The sequence below is a fragment of the Grammomys surdaster genome, unplaced genomic scaffold, assembly GCF_004785775.1.
Source record: "Grammomys surdaster isolate TR1022 unplaced genomic scaffold, NIH_TR_1.0 125688, whole genome shotgun sequence".
NCBI classification, from domain to species: Eukaryota; Metazoa; Chordata; class Mammalia; order Rodentia; family Muridae; genus Grammomys; species Grammomys surdaster.
In genome coordinates, this window is record NW_021620524.1 from 686,861 (window position 1) to 699,588 (window position 12,728).

Genomic DNA, 12,728 nt, shown 5'->3' on the forward strand with positions numbered 1-12,728 from the left:
GTCCGCGGAACAGAAGTCCGGAAGTTCGAGGGGCTGTTGTCGCCCACTAATTCTCGAACACGTCCCTCGGTGCCGGCATAGGTGCGTGTACTGCATCTTTCCGGGTTCTGACTCGCCGTGCCCTGTGCGGGTCATCGCTTGCGGATCTGGGTTGGGCGCAAGGCGGATAGAGCAAACCGGGCGTGTGCACTCCTCCAGAGGAGCTAGCGGAACGGGCCGCTAGTGGAGCTTTTTGGTAACTGAAGCCAGAGGGAGGCAAGTTGTGTGCCTAACTAGTATTCTTGAGGATGTAGGGTACGAAGCTTGATTGCCCCTGGGCATCCAAGGAGCCACTCAGAACTGGGGCTTTGGGTGTTAATCTCCAGAGGTCCTGCCGCAGTGTCCCATTAATTCGGATCCATTTGGGCCATTGTTAGGTAGTCTGGAGTTAGTAACAGGGATCTGACAGCTTGTGACTGTAGAGACTCATGCACGATGGTACTTTCACTTCCCGTTCTTGGTGGGAAGAGTTGTTTCTGGACGATTCGGGTAAGGTGCCGGAAGCCTGAGTTTTGTGTGTGTGTCTCAGGGTGGGGCGGGGCGGGGGGGGGCTTACTAATGGAACTTAAAGATGAGGGTTCAGTCAAGAAAAGGATTCACAAGACTAGGTCTTGGAAGTGAGACCAGACCAACACTGAATTTGTGAGCTGTGTATCCCCATGCCCATACATAATTGTGAGTTGAGGCGGGCTCATAAGAGAAAGGAATTCAGGGTCAGCTGTGGACCTTCCCCTGGCCTCCTGACTGGACTGATGACGTGCTGCCTATGTGCAGTGGTTGCAGGCTTCAGCTGTGTTTTTCCAAGCCTGGTCGGCTGTGCAGTGGAGCCCAGGTTCCAGGGATGTATATGCAGGTGGAGACACGCACCAGCACCCGCCTCCATCTGAAGAGGGCTCCAGGCATCCGGTCTTGGTCCCTGCTGGTCGGTAAGGCTTCCCAGTTTTTCCCCACACAAATCTAAAAAGCGACATAAACAGCTTCTTTGTGTTCTGTTAGAGGTTCTCCTCAATACAAGGCCTTGATAAAGCATGTTTCACTAACCCTCAGTGTGCCTTTTCTTTCAGATGGCATGCAGGACCCCTTTGCACACTAGGCACACTCTTAACATTGAGATACCCTCCCAGCCTTGCATGCTGGGCACACTTCTTTAACACTGAGATGCACTCCCAGCCTATCTGCTTTCTTTGATGTCACAATAGTTTTCCTTCCATGTGACAGGTGATTGTGGGTTCCCATTTTTCCTCTTCCCGGTCTCGGACCTCTTCATAAGTGCACTCAGTCTCTTGTACTCTTTCTCCATCACTGCCTATCAGAAGGCTCTTGTATCACAGGGACAGCTGCACTTGTGTTGGCTGGGCTGTACAGAGTCTGAGGTGAGGCACTAGCTGTGGCTTCAGTAGCATCTCTGTAGTCTGTCCTTAAGATAAACACATGCCCCTTCTGTGTGTTATGCTGTGTTGTGTTAGAATTCTCTACATAGTCTTCATCCCTTATCCCATGTAGGAAATACCTACATCAGGGTCATTTGTGCATTTTTCATTTGTTTGCAGACAAGTCTGGTGAATGCTATGACAGCATATCCTGCTTTTTTATTTAATTTTATTTTTAAATTATGTGTGTATCTATATGGGGGAGGGGGTTTATGCAGGTGTGTATAGGTGCCTGTGGAGTCCAGGAGAGCATTAGGTCTCCTGGAGCTGAAGTTACAGGAGGTTGTGAATGGCCTGACATGGGTGCTGAGTACTGAACTGGGTCCTCTGCAAAAGTAGTATATACTCTTAACCAATAAGTTCTCTTTCCAGTCCCCTTGTCCTCCATTTTGAAACAAACTTTTTAGCTGTTTCACCAGCTCTATAATAGGTAGCCTCTACCTGCTGCCCCTGAACAAGCTGTCCTGCTTGCTGGCAGCTATAGCACGGTGAAGAAATGGGACTTCCCTTGGCTAGTTAACAAGGTACTCTCTCCTTTCTCTACAGGAATATTATCCACTGGCCTGGCTGCTGCCTATTACAGTGGAGGTAAAGTATGCTCTCTCTCCCCATCAGCTTCCTTCCACTTGGTAATGAACAAAAAGCATCTGTGAGCAGTCTTGGTGTGTGTGGCTTTGGGGTAGCCTCTACCTTGCCTTGTATGGGAGATGATCCGAACCCATGTTTTGTATCTTGAGTCTCTCCCTGTGTTACAAAGTCCTCCTGGAAAACTCTTTAGCCTTTGCCTTCCACCTTGCTACAGGGAGGATGTGTCCCATCTCCATGACAAGGCTGTATAGATCTACCCATCTCCTAGATGGAATTAGGCAGAGTTTGGGATGCACATGTCTCTGGTGACAGAAGCACATTGCCTAAGCCTCTAACCTGAGCCAAAAGAAAGGCTGGGCTGGGAAGGACCACCTATGGACACATATCTTGGCTCCTATCACTAATGAGCTGATATACTTTGCTTGCAGATAGTCTGGGCTGGAAGCTCTTCTATGTCACGGGCTGCCTGTTTGTGGCTGTACAGAACTTGGAGGACTGGGAGGTAAGATGGTACAGTAGTACCCTTCCCATTTGGAAGCACCTGCCCCAGTTCAGAAGCATTGGGTTATCTGGACTCAGCCCTTCCCTTGACTTTGCTTGTAAAGATCTCTGGCCTTTTCTAGAAGCTACTCACAACGGTTTCACCAAGGTTCTGTGTACTGTGTTTTGTTTTGTTGCAGGCTTGCCTCAAACGCAAAAGTAAGCCTACTGCCTCAGCGTTCTGATGGGCATAAAACACCACACTCACAGTTCTTTTTTTCCCCCCTGGGGTTGTTGCAACAAATCTGTATTGTCTCTTGGCTGGGCTGGTAACACAGGGCAGGGACCTCTGAGAACATTCTGCTAACTAACTCAGTTAGACTTTGAAGTTCACAGGTTGGGGGCTTCCTGTCGACCCATTCCCTCACTGTACATCTACAATAGCTGACAGAAATCTGGGCCTGGGGAAAGTCAGGTGGTACCTTTTGGGGAAGTCCCCTTCCCTTAGTCTTGGACTTCTCAGAATTCTTGAAGCTGCCTAACCTGGGCTTCTGCTTTTTTGCTTAATGGCCTCATTACCATCCTGTCCTTTTATTTACCAGGTACTTAGGGTTGAACCTGGGGCCTCATACCTGCTGGGCTCTACCACTGGGCTAGATTCCCCAGCCTGGTCTTGTTCTCCTGTAAAGAGAAAAGGGCACCCACTCTATCTGCTTTCTCTCATGTGCCCCTTACTTGGGAGTATAAGAGGTCAGGCAAAGAAGTTGGCTTTGGAAGAGTCCTGAAGGCTTTGGGTTCCCATTGGGGAAATGAATATTTGTACCAGTGTGGGTGGGGCTGATAACCTCAGCATCAGCTTAGCCCTCTCCCTGGAGTTCTCTGTGTGGTTAGTATACATTGGTTTGCAGGAGGCCATTTTCAACAAGAGCACTGGGAAGGTCATCTTAAAAACATTCAGCCTCTACAAGAAGCTGCTGACTCTTCTCAGAGCAGGCCATGATCAAGGTAAGACGTGGGGGACCTACAGCTTGGTGAAGGTTTGGTGAGGCCTGGGTGGCTTGGGTCCAAGTTCAACTGCTCAAGGAATGAGGGTTCCCAGACTTATCCTGGCTTGCAGGGATGAATCCAGGCAGATAATTTGCATACTTCAGGACTCAGCCTGTTAGGAAGGATGGAAATTCCTTGGCAGCTCTCCTAGGTTGAGTGAGAGTGACAGGTTACTGTGCCAGGTAGACTAACAGGGAGCCATCCTAGTCTTCAGGAACCACTTGGCCTTTCTTGATTGTCTGCTCTGCTAGCCCTGCAGTGAGATGGTCAGAGGAACCCCACAACCCTTGAACTTCTGGGCTTGGGAGGTAGCCTAGTTGTAGCATGTTCTCATAGGTCTCTTCCCTATGTATCCAGTCCAGCTATTGTCCATTGCAAACATGAAAGTAAACCATGTGTGTGCACAGGCCCCTCAGTGGTCTTTTAACATGAAGAGGTAGGTCCCAAGGCATCCAGGCCTCTAACTTGTGTGGAGTGCTGGCAGTAAACAGCTGAATGTGGCACAGATGAAGACCAGAGCTGGTTTGTGGGGTGTGAGTTAGTGCACTGGCTGAACTTCCCCCTAGGCTGCTTGTTGGGAGCCCTCGAGCATCTGAGAGCCAGGTCCCACAGGATCCAAGCCACATGGTCATCCCCCATGTTACTGTGACAGTGAGATGGGATAGTGGCTCTCTCTCACACAGAGAGTTTTCCAGTAGCTCTTGGGAAAGCAGTATCAGCCATGCATTAGTTAAGCAATGGTTTTTCTGTGCACAGAACTAACTGGCAGGACTACCCTACTGGAGCCAGACAGGTTTTCCAGCCTAAGGTAAAGTCAGGCAAAAAGGATATCACAAAGATGGCAGCTTGGGCTTAGTGATCCCTGTTGTGGGGCTGCTCAGGGAAGCCAGCATCTGCCTGAAACTGCAGCTGTAATGGCTCTCCTGTGTAGCTTTATCCAGAAGTTATTCTGGGTCCATGGTACAGGATGTGGACTAGCAATGCTTTTGTCACTAATGCTACTCCTGCTGCTCAGCAAGCATAGGGTGAGAGCATAGGGTGACTGCTCATCAGCAAACCCTTCTGTCCCCAGTGGTAGTCCTGCTGAAAGACATCCAGGACGTGAATGTGGAGGAGGAGAAGGTCCGTTACTTTGGCAAGGGCTACATGGTGGTGCTCCGGTTTGCAACTGGCTTCTCCCATCCCCTCACACAGAGTGCAATCATGGGCCGACGCAGGTAAGGGTAGTATAGAGCAAGACTGGGATATCCCTTAGTGTTTTTCAGGGCAATGGAGAGGTTAAACGTTGTAGACAGGGTATGGGGCTGTGCTTAGGATGTGCGTGCTTAGGAGCAGCTCTGCCATAGCTTTGGTAGGGGAGGCATCAGAACAGGATTGGGAGTCTGGGGAGAATAGGACTGAGGCCAGCGATATTGGGCCCATTTGGGACCCCCTGGGGGTGTTGTAGGTGTATCTGGGGGATGAGACAGTGTGGGTCTTTTGTGGTGTGTTTGGAACTGCACCCTTTGCCAAGGTGACTTGCTTTCTTGATGATGGCCTAGTGATGTGGAAGCCATTGCCAAACTCATCACTAGCTTCTTGGAGCTGCATCGCCTGGAGAGCCCCTCAGAACGGTCACAAAGCAGCGACAGTGAACCTGACATCCCTGGTGGCCAGAGCTGACACTGTGGAATGGCTGCTGGTAAATGTCACCCACTTCTGATACGTCTCCAACCGACTTGCTAATTATAAGGGTACAGGCAGATCTTGGGCACCTGCCTATGGTTCGTTGGGGAGTTCTACTATGGACCACCTGCCTTTTGCTTGTTTGTGCTTCTACACTTTGCAGAACCATGGGCTAGACCTCTTCCACAATTCAGAAAGGTTGCATTTATCAGGATGTAGGGGGTGGATGCTACATCTAGGGGGAGGGCAAGGTCTCAGATATTAGTGCCTTCCCCAGAGTTATACTGCAGCTGTGGGTTGGGCAGCACAGCCTGGTCTGGATAAGCTTACACAAGGGCAGTCTGAAGCATCAGATGCCAAGCTTTCTTCAGCATAAGCCTAGTGACTGCCTTCAAGACGCCTTGCCACCCCAGGCTACTGTAGGCAAGACTCCACTTCACAGTGAGAGTGAGACACTCACATTCATGTAGGAAGGACCCACTCCTGTGCACACTGATGTCTACTGTCCCTCACCATCCCTCAAGATGGACACTCTTGGTGGTCAGGGGCTTCCCTGAAGGCAACTCTGGATGCTGGATGCCTGGCCACAGAACTCTCAGAGAAATCAGAGTGCTGCTGACTACCCCGTTCCTTCTTAGGCCACTTGTCTGAGATCCCAGGGTGTCGGAGCACAGCTGTCAGGAATGGAAGGCTCTCCCAGTCCAGCATGGAAAGAAGCTGCTGGTGGAGAGAAGCTCACTTTTGGCATCCTGCAGCCTTTAAGACCTGGGAGCTCCTTTACAGAAACTGAATCTTAGCCTTTCAAGCCTGGAAAACACCTGAGGAAAGTAGGCATGTAGAGGCACAGCGCTATAAATCCTAGTGTTCAGAAGTGAGGCGGGAAGAATGTTCCAAGGCCAGTCTGGGCCGTGGCCTCTTCTAATAAAATTGGTACCAACCACTAATGGTCCTTTTCTGCCCTTCTGGTTTCCTTCTGAGTGGACTCAAGTCCCTCAAAAGTACATTGTTTACTAAGTTCCCAGCGTGGCCTCTAGGCCTAAAAGCTGTGGATCTCTGGGCTACATACAGCTCCTCAAAGCTGCAGACTCATACCTCGTCAGGTAGAACTGGGAGACTGAAGGTTATACAGGCACAGAAGTTAAGGCAGCCTTGAGGCCGCTGTCCCTAGGCTGAGCAGAGTAGTTAGGCAAGAACTCTGACCAGGTCTTCTGAGTGACTGCCACTAGTCCCGATTTGGAGACATGGTCCCTTGAACATGCCAAACTGACCTTTTTAAATAGTTAAGTTAGAGATTTTTCTCCCTAGGTGAAATGTGAAATATAGCTTGTTGGTTTTTGGCTTGTTGCGTACAGACTCTTAAGGTACTTTAGACAAGAAAGGAAGGAGTCTGTCTCTTAGGTGCTGTCTTATCCCCTTCTGATATTGCCCAGTGCTGAGACTCATTCCTGGGTGAAGGCATGAAATTCTTTGTGGTGGTAAAAGGTTGGCTGAAGTTTCTGTTGGTGGGACTTCCACTTCTACTGGTCTTTTTATTTCAGAAGTAATAAAGCTCTACATGCAAATTGCAAATGTGCCTTTGTGTTTTCTGCTTTGCCCAAGGTTACTGTTTATACAGTTGGAGGGCCTGTCTGCACAGGTGTCCAGGGCTCAGCAGGAAGAGCACAGGCCCCACATGGCTGGGTCACTGAGACAGAAATCTTGGTGTTGTCCAGGCTGATATACAGGGTACCATCCCCTCAGGGGTTCTGACCTGTGTCCCAGCCTGAGCTGGTGGGTGGTGGCTGTTGGGCTGCCGCCTCCCCCAGGTCCTGCAGCAGAGCCTGCAGTCGCTGTGTACTTGGGAACACATTCTCCTCCATCCACTCCTCTATGGCGTCCGGGTAGAAGGCCATCTGCAGGGCTGCCTCCAACTGCTGCACAAGCTGGTTCCACCTGTTCAGAAGGCTGAGGGAGACAGCACCCAGGATTTGACTTGAGTGTTCCTGCTAAGGTTCAAATTTACATAGCTACTCCCATCTCCTTAGTCCCTAGTGCCAGTACTATTCCATGCCTCTGTTTAACATTGGGATAAATAAATGAATGACTGGTCACATTTTAACAATCAAAAGCACACCACTGCCTGGCAGTTTTTTTTCACAACCGTGAACAGGTCATGCTACTGGCAGCATGTTATACATGTTACACTTATTAGCTTAGCTTAGAGTCTTAAACCAGGAAAGGACAGTGCAGGCAGCCTGGGACTCCAGCCACAGGACACTTTACCAGGTTGTACCAGGAAATGACGGGGCCAGCATGGACCCCAGGTAGCCTGATTCCAAAGATGAACTTTGGATCAGCCTGGGCATGTGGTTGATTAGGCCAGGAACCACTTAGAGTCTTGCTAATATTAGGGGAAGTGCTACTAAGAAGTAGCCTATCAGTTCATTCAAGATATATAGCTACAAGACCTGGAGAGCTTGTCTTGCCTTCATACTGATAACCATAGTCATTACTACTGTGTGTTCGTGAAGGGGACAAGGTGTTCCAGGGCTGAACACCTGGGAAGCTATGATGGTGGCTACCTGAGTGCCTCCGGCTGTATGTGCTGGACCATAACTGGGTGAACGAGCTTCCGCCTGCGATGGTAGGGGCTGAACCAGCCAGTGACATACCTGGAGCAAATCCAGACAGTCTCAGTGGAAACCTGGTAGAAATTTTTAGAAGTCTTTCTAGAAAAGCCTTTGTAAAGAACAATGGCAGGAGACATGTGGGAGCTGCTTACCTATTCCTTTCCAGAAGTGTATCCACAGAGCTGCGCAGGTGGAGACTAATTTGAGTGACGAGGGCATGGATGTCACTGCCAGGGAAGGAGCCAGCTCCCTCGCTGCCAGAGAGTCACACTAAGAACAGTGGTCCCCAGAGGGAGGGGTGGGGGAATGTCAGGGATCGTGGGATTACCTTACAGTATCCGTTATTTCCAGGCTTGAAACCCCAAGGAAGCGTTCCACTCTCAGCCTAACATCCTCAGCAAAGCCTCCTGAAACCGTCCACAGGCAGAAGTGGTCAGGGAGACCCCTGACCTTTGGGTGCTATGGGCAAAAGGCACAGCATCTTGGGGAGTCCCAGCCAGGCCAGCTGGTTGCTTTTCATTGAATATGTAAAAGATATTTGTTATAGATCATTGTAGGTAGCAGCACAATCTGCAGGAGCCCCTGGCCTCACCACACAGTTCATGTGCAAGTGTCCAGGCTTAATCAAAGGCGGAATATTTTAGAGCACCTGAAACAGGGTGTGAGACCAGGGCAGACATACCTCCAAGTCAGCACAAAAAGCTGTCTCAGGAAGCCATTGACAGACGGTTCCTGGCCCTGCACTGAGGGGTCTGGGTCCCAGCATAATCACTCCTCAAAACCAGGAAGGGCTAAAGCCAAAACCGCTAACATCAGTTAGCGGCTGTTTGTGATTATTACTTCCTGTTTTTCTACACATTCTGGACATTTTACAATGAACAACTGCAGGGGTGGTGGTGGAAATAAGCTAAAGTAAGACCACTTTTCCATCTTTCCCCCAGGCCACAGAGCCTGACTGTTGGGCCTTCTTTACATGTGGACATCTTCTAAGTGCTGTAAACTCCTACATAGTCTTGTAGTTTACATGGACATGGTTCATTTGACTAAGGCTGCATGGCCTACACTCGCTCTGAGCAGTGCCCATGCCTGTTTTCTGCAGCCGGTTGTTTCCTCGGGTCACCTGGATGTGGGAGCACTGGGTGTGGGAGCACTGATATCAGGCTCCTGTAGCAGTGGGGCGCCCAGTTCTGCAGAGTCCTCAGAACACTTAAACAGCAAAGAGAATCTGCATCTGCACCCGAATCATGAATTTCTTATGTATGTTCTCTGAATCTGGGGGACGTGTCCCTTCTAAATTCCCAAACTACTCGAGGCTCAGGATGAGGAACTGGCAGTCCTGGACCAGTGGCATTTAAGCAAGTGGGCAGACTAGAAACAAGAGCCTTCTTCATCCCTGTGAAGGACAACAGTCTAGACAGAGCAGGACAATGACCAGGGGAAATCAGCAATGGTTCCTTTCTTCCTGTCTGGCTAAGAGTAGGTAGGAGGGCTAGAAGTGTCAGCTGGGACATACCATGTACAAGTGACTGTAGACAGGCAGCCAGGGATGGGATTCCCACGGGGAGCAGCTCACACAGCACAGAGAAGTGGTCGTACCTATGTCCAGAAGAAGACTATTCAGCTCTACAGCCCTCAACCATTTCAGCCTGATGAGGATGCCTGATTTGGGGTGTCTTTTTTTATGTTTTGAGGGATTCCTAGACTAGGAACCACCATGGGCAGCCTGGTGTATGCCATTACCTGGCTCAGGATGTCCAAAGTGGGTTTCATGTCATGGGGATTTTGGATTAGGTTTGCTATGATGCCCTGGGGAGGAGCCTGTATAGGGGAAACGGGCTCTGAGCATTTGGGCACACTCCGCAGTCCCTAGAGCCAGTACTATTCCATGCTTGATGTACAGCTTCTGTAAAGCCTTTATTACCCCTTTCCTGTACTAGTCTGCCTCCCAGAGGCCTTTTCTGTGGCCTGTGTCCCATCTATCCACCTCATGCTTTTCCACAAGGCCCCAGGTTAGAGTGGGCATCTGATTTCTCCAGTGCTGGGCAGTCCCTCCACCTGGCCTGGCCTCTGTTTCTTCAGCCATAAGGGGCTAGAGAGATGCTCCTCAAGTGAGGCAGATGGAGGCTGACAGGAGGGCCAGTGATTACATCACTCCCATCAGTTTTCCTTTACCTCTGTGAGTCACTAGCTACCATCCAATGCATAGAAAGGGCTTTACTCTCTGTGAAAGTCTTGGTTTAACTCACATCTCTATATACTCTACTGGAATGGCAAATGCTTGGTAAGTCCTCACGAGCCATCTAGAATCATCTCTGAAGCCAACCGGGGGACATCTACTGAAATTATGAGCAACTCCAGCGATCACACTAGACAGGCTCAGCTGGCTGAGAACTCTGCTCTCCAGTCACATTTTGGGACCTGTGAAGGCCCCAGGGAGACATCTTTATAGCTCTTCCTGGTGGAGTTGACAGCTTTGACCAGTCCAGCTCAAAGGCTGAAATCTGACACTAGGACTTGGACAGAACCAAAGACCAGGTTCATCCTCTTTCATAAAGTGTATGACATCCTAAAAGAACTGGGACTAATCTTCATGCCCTGCTAAACATGAGACACACAGTATCACTTGTGACTCAGACCACAGAGGCTGTATGCTTGTGGTTCGACCACTCAATTGTCTCCCCAGAAGAGTAAATGAGGCAAAGAGAGAGGCATGGAGAACATGATTTGGGAAGAGGCAAGACCAACACTAGACAAGCTACCATGATAGATAATAGGAACTTCCCACTTCCTACCCCAAGCCTCTGAGAGCTTACCTCTGCCAGCCAGTCAGGATGATTCCTTGTAGAGTATCCACTGGCCCACTGCCTGCCACCTGCAGCCACAGCTCATGGTTTCTGATGTGGTGCTCAACAGGGGGCAGAGACTGACTAGCCCCTGTGGCCCCCTTGAAGGCACTGGCAGCCCACATCCTCTGAAAGCCACACTCCTGGTACTTTCCTATCAGGAAGACTAGGCAAGAAAGCAAGCAGAAGAGCAGCTCTCACAGAGAGGCCCTGGAAACACAGCCTAACCAGAGCAGCTGAGAGCCATGCCTATTCTAGCAGAGAGGAGACACCAACCATTCCCACAATAAGCCTCTAGCTTATCACTCAGGAATAAACACTTCAGGAAGAGCTGGAAAGGACCTGGGATGATCTGGAGCCAGCAGGGGATACCATGCCAGGACAGGAGTCTCTGTATGGCCTTTCTGCCCCACGCTGGTCAGCTACGCTAAGGTGGTACCCAGATTTCCAGGCTGAATAGTTCAGGTTACAGGGTTATGGAGGACTGGGAGACAGTCATGCAGGTACATGTACCATGAGGAATGTATTGCGAGCAATCCGTACTGACTTTTGCCATGGACATCCAGGTCAGCTCCATAGTCCCAGAGCACAGGCTCCACCAGTTGAGGCACCCCAGATGCTGTCAACAGAGCAAGGCAATGAGTGTGGAAAGGACCACTCAGGTCAACACCCCTGCTTCTTAGACACATTTGTTTTGATATAGGGGTCTTGCTCTGCTGCCCAGACTGGACTTGAGCTCCAGTCCTCTTATCTCAGCCTCATAAGTACTGAGATTACAGTCATGTGCTCATCTCTGGCACATTCCTTTTATGTTAAAGTTATGTCAAACATAAATCATCTTCTCAGGTCTAGTTGGGTTCTAAGTACAGACTGCAGCTGTGCTAGGCCTTTGGCCATAAACATCAGAGCTACAAATGATGTCTGTAGCTGCCTGCTTTTGTGAGGAGGGATTTCTAAGCTCTTCCTCAAGCTGCCTGCCTTGCAGCCTCGGGGCACTGGAGCACATCTCTAACTCATTAACATAAAACATATACTAGCCTCACAGAACATGGGTACAGCTGGCCCTGAATCTCTGCACTGAACCTCAGGGTTCAGTGGAGTTACATGATTTGTTTAAGTGGAAATCTTCCAGGCTGGGGAAGGTACCCATCAGCTTTCATCTCCAGGCTTTGGGCCAGTGTAAACTTTTGGCCCTGGCATCTTCAAGGCTGGCCACAGAGTATACATGGGACTAAAGCTATCAGAAGCACTGGACATGGCAATGGCCCTCTGGGCCTGTCAGCAGCCACACCAATTTCTGTCCACACTCCTGCAAGGCCTTACAGTGACTTGAAGGGAAGGACAGGACCCAGCACTTTCACTAGAGTATATGTTAAGAGCGCACTTCTCAGGCCTCTGGAACTTGAGGTCATGGGCAGCCACGTGTAACCCCCATCCACACAGGCCCTGCCAACCTTTCAGCTGTTCCTGAGGGATGTCCCGTAGCATGTCATCCCACACCAAGGGTGTTACACCAGGGTGCTGGGTCAGCACATGGCTGGCTACCGCCTGCATGTGGGTCAGGCACAGTTTCGCATGGCTGTTCTGTTCCTGCTGTAGCCACTGTTTTGAGGTCTCCCCCTCACCCAAGTAGTAGACCTAGGAGGAAGAAACAGGGTGGGATTGCATCCGGTGCCATCCTTAGGACTACAGGGTTCACATCTCCCCTGACTCTTTCGGTGACTGCAAGAACAGAGACTGGAAAGGGGCTTAGGCTCCTCAGGAAGACTGCCCTTCTTACACTGAGTTCACTTAGGGCCTCTTGGGTTCAAAGAAGCTCTGCTCAGATCATTAAGAGGCAGGGCGACCTTGCTAACTCACTGAGGAGTGAGTGGGTGGATATGTGACCCACTGTGCCATGGCTATCCCTGACATGTGACAATGCTGATGAGCCTTGTCCTGCACTCATAATGGCAGTGAGGCTAGACACAGAAGGCAACATGTAGTGTAATTCTATCTGTGAAATACACAAACACACACACACACAC

At 50.1% G+C, this 12,728-nt stretch overlaps 2 protein-coding genes across 15 annotated transcripts in view; one reads left to right on the forward strand and one right to left on the reverse strand.

Annotated features, from left to right (window-relative positions):
* Window positions 1–6,818, forward strand: LOC114639219 (cytochrome b-245 chaperone 1). Of its 5 annotated transcripts, none has more exons than XM_028787967.1 (8): window positions 1–81; window positions 814–965; window positions 2,016–2,057; window positions 2,486–2,559; window positions 3,446–3,542; window positions 4,657–4,801; window positions 5,126–5,265; window positions 5,720–6,818. In XM_028787967.1, exons 2-7 carry the CDS (start codon window positions 881–883, stop codon window positions 5,244–5,246), a joined length of 564 nt encoding a protein of 187 aa, XP_028643800.1. In that variant the 5' UTR covers window positions 1–81; window positions 814–880; the 3' UTR covers window positions 5,247–5,265; window positions 5,720–6,818. The 5 variants fall into 5 exon arrangements, with proteins under 5 accessions (XP_028643800.1, XP_028643801.1, XP_028643797.1 ...); XM_028787968.1 differs by having other exon boundaries at window positions 5,888–6,818; XM_028787964.1 differs by having other exon boundaries at window positions 5,126–6,818.
* Window positions 6,738–12,728, reverse strand: part of Hexd (hexosaminidase D) — an 18,334-nt gene continuing 12,343 nt past the window's right edge. For 6 of the 10 annotated variants that reach the window (XM_028787952.1, XM_028787954.1, XM_028787955.1 and 3 more), the window contains 8 exons: window positions 12,156–12,339; window positions 11,249–11,320; window positions 10,672–10,867; window positions 9,372–9,454; window positions 8,187–8,265; window positions 8,011–8,112; window positions 7,811–7,900; window positions 6,738–7,193 (listed from right to left, as the gene is read on the reverse strand). In XM_028787952.1, coding sequence (XP_028643785.1) covers window positions 6,986–7,193; window positions 7,811–7,900; window positions 8,011–8,112; window positions 8,187–8,265; window positions 9,372–9,454; window positions 10,672–10,867; window positions 11,249–11,320; window positions 12,156–12,339 — 1,014 coding nt within the window. In that variant the 3' untranslated portion in view covers window positions 6,738–6,985. Of the gene's footprint in view, window positions 7,194–7,810; window positions 7,933–8,010; window positions 8,113–8,186; window positions 8,266–9,371; window positions 9,455–10,671; window positions 10,868–11,248; window positions 11,321–12,155; window positions 12,340–12,728 lie in introns of all 10 variants that reach the window. The other 4 variants (XM_028787959.1, XM_028787958.1, XM_028787961.1 and 1 more) reach the window with 4 other exon arrangements.

Bases quoted from the DNA above. Each gene is read 5' to 3' on its own strand.
- LOC114639219 (XM_028787964.1), top strand. From the start codon at position 881: ATGTATATGCAGGTGGAGACACGCACCAGCACCCGCCTCCATCTGAAG. The intron at 2,560-3,445 runs GTAAGATGGTAC...ATTGGTTTGCAG, and splicing joins AGAACTTGGAGGACTGGGAG to GAGGCCATTTTCAACAAGAG. The intron at 3,543-4,656 runs GTAAGACGTGGG...TTCTGTCCCCAG, and splicing joins CAGAGCAGGCCATGATCAAG to TGGTAGTCCTGCTGAAAGAC.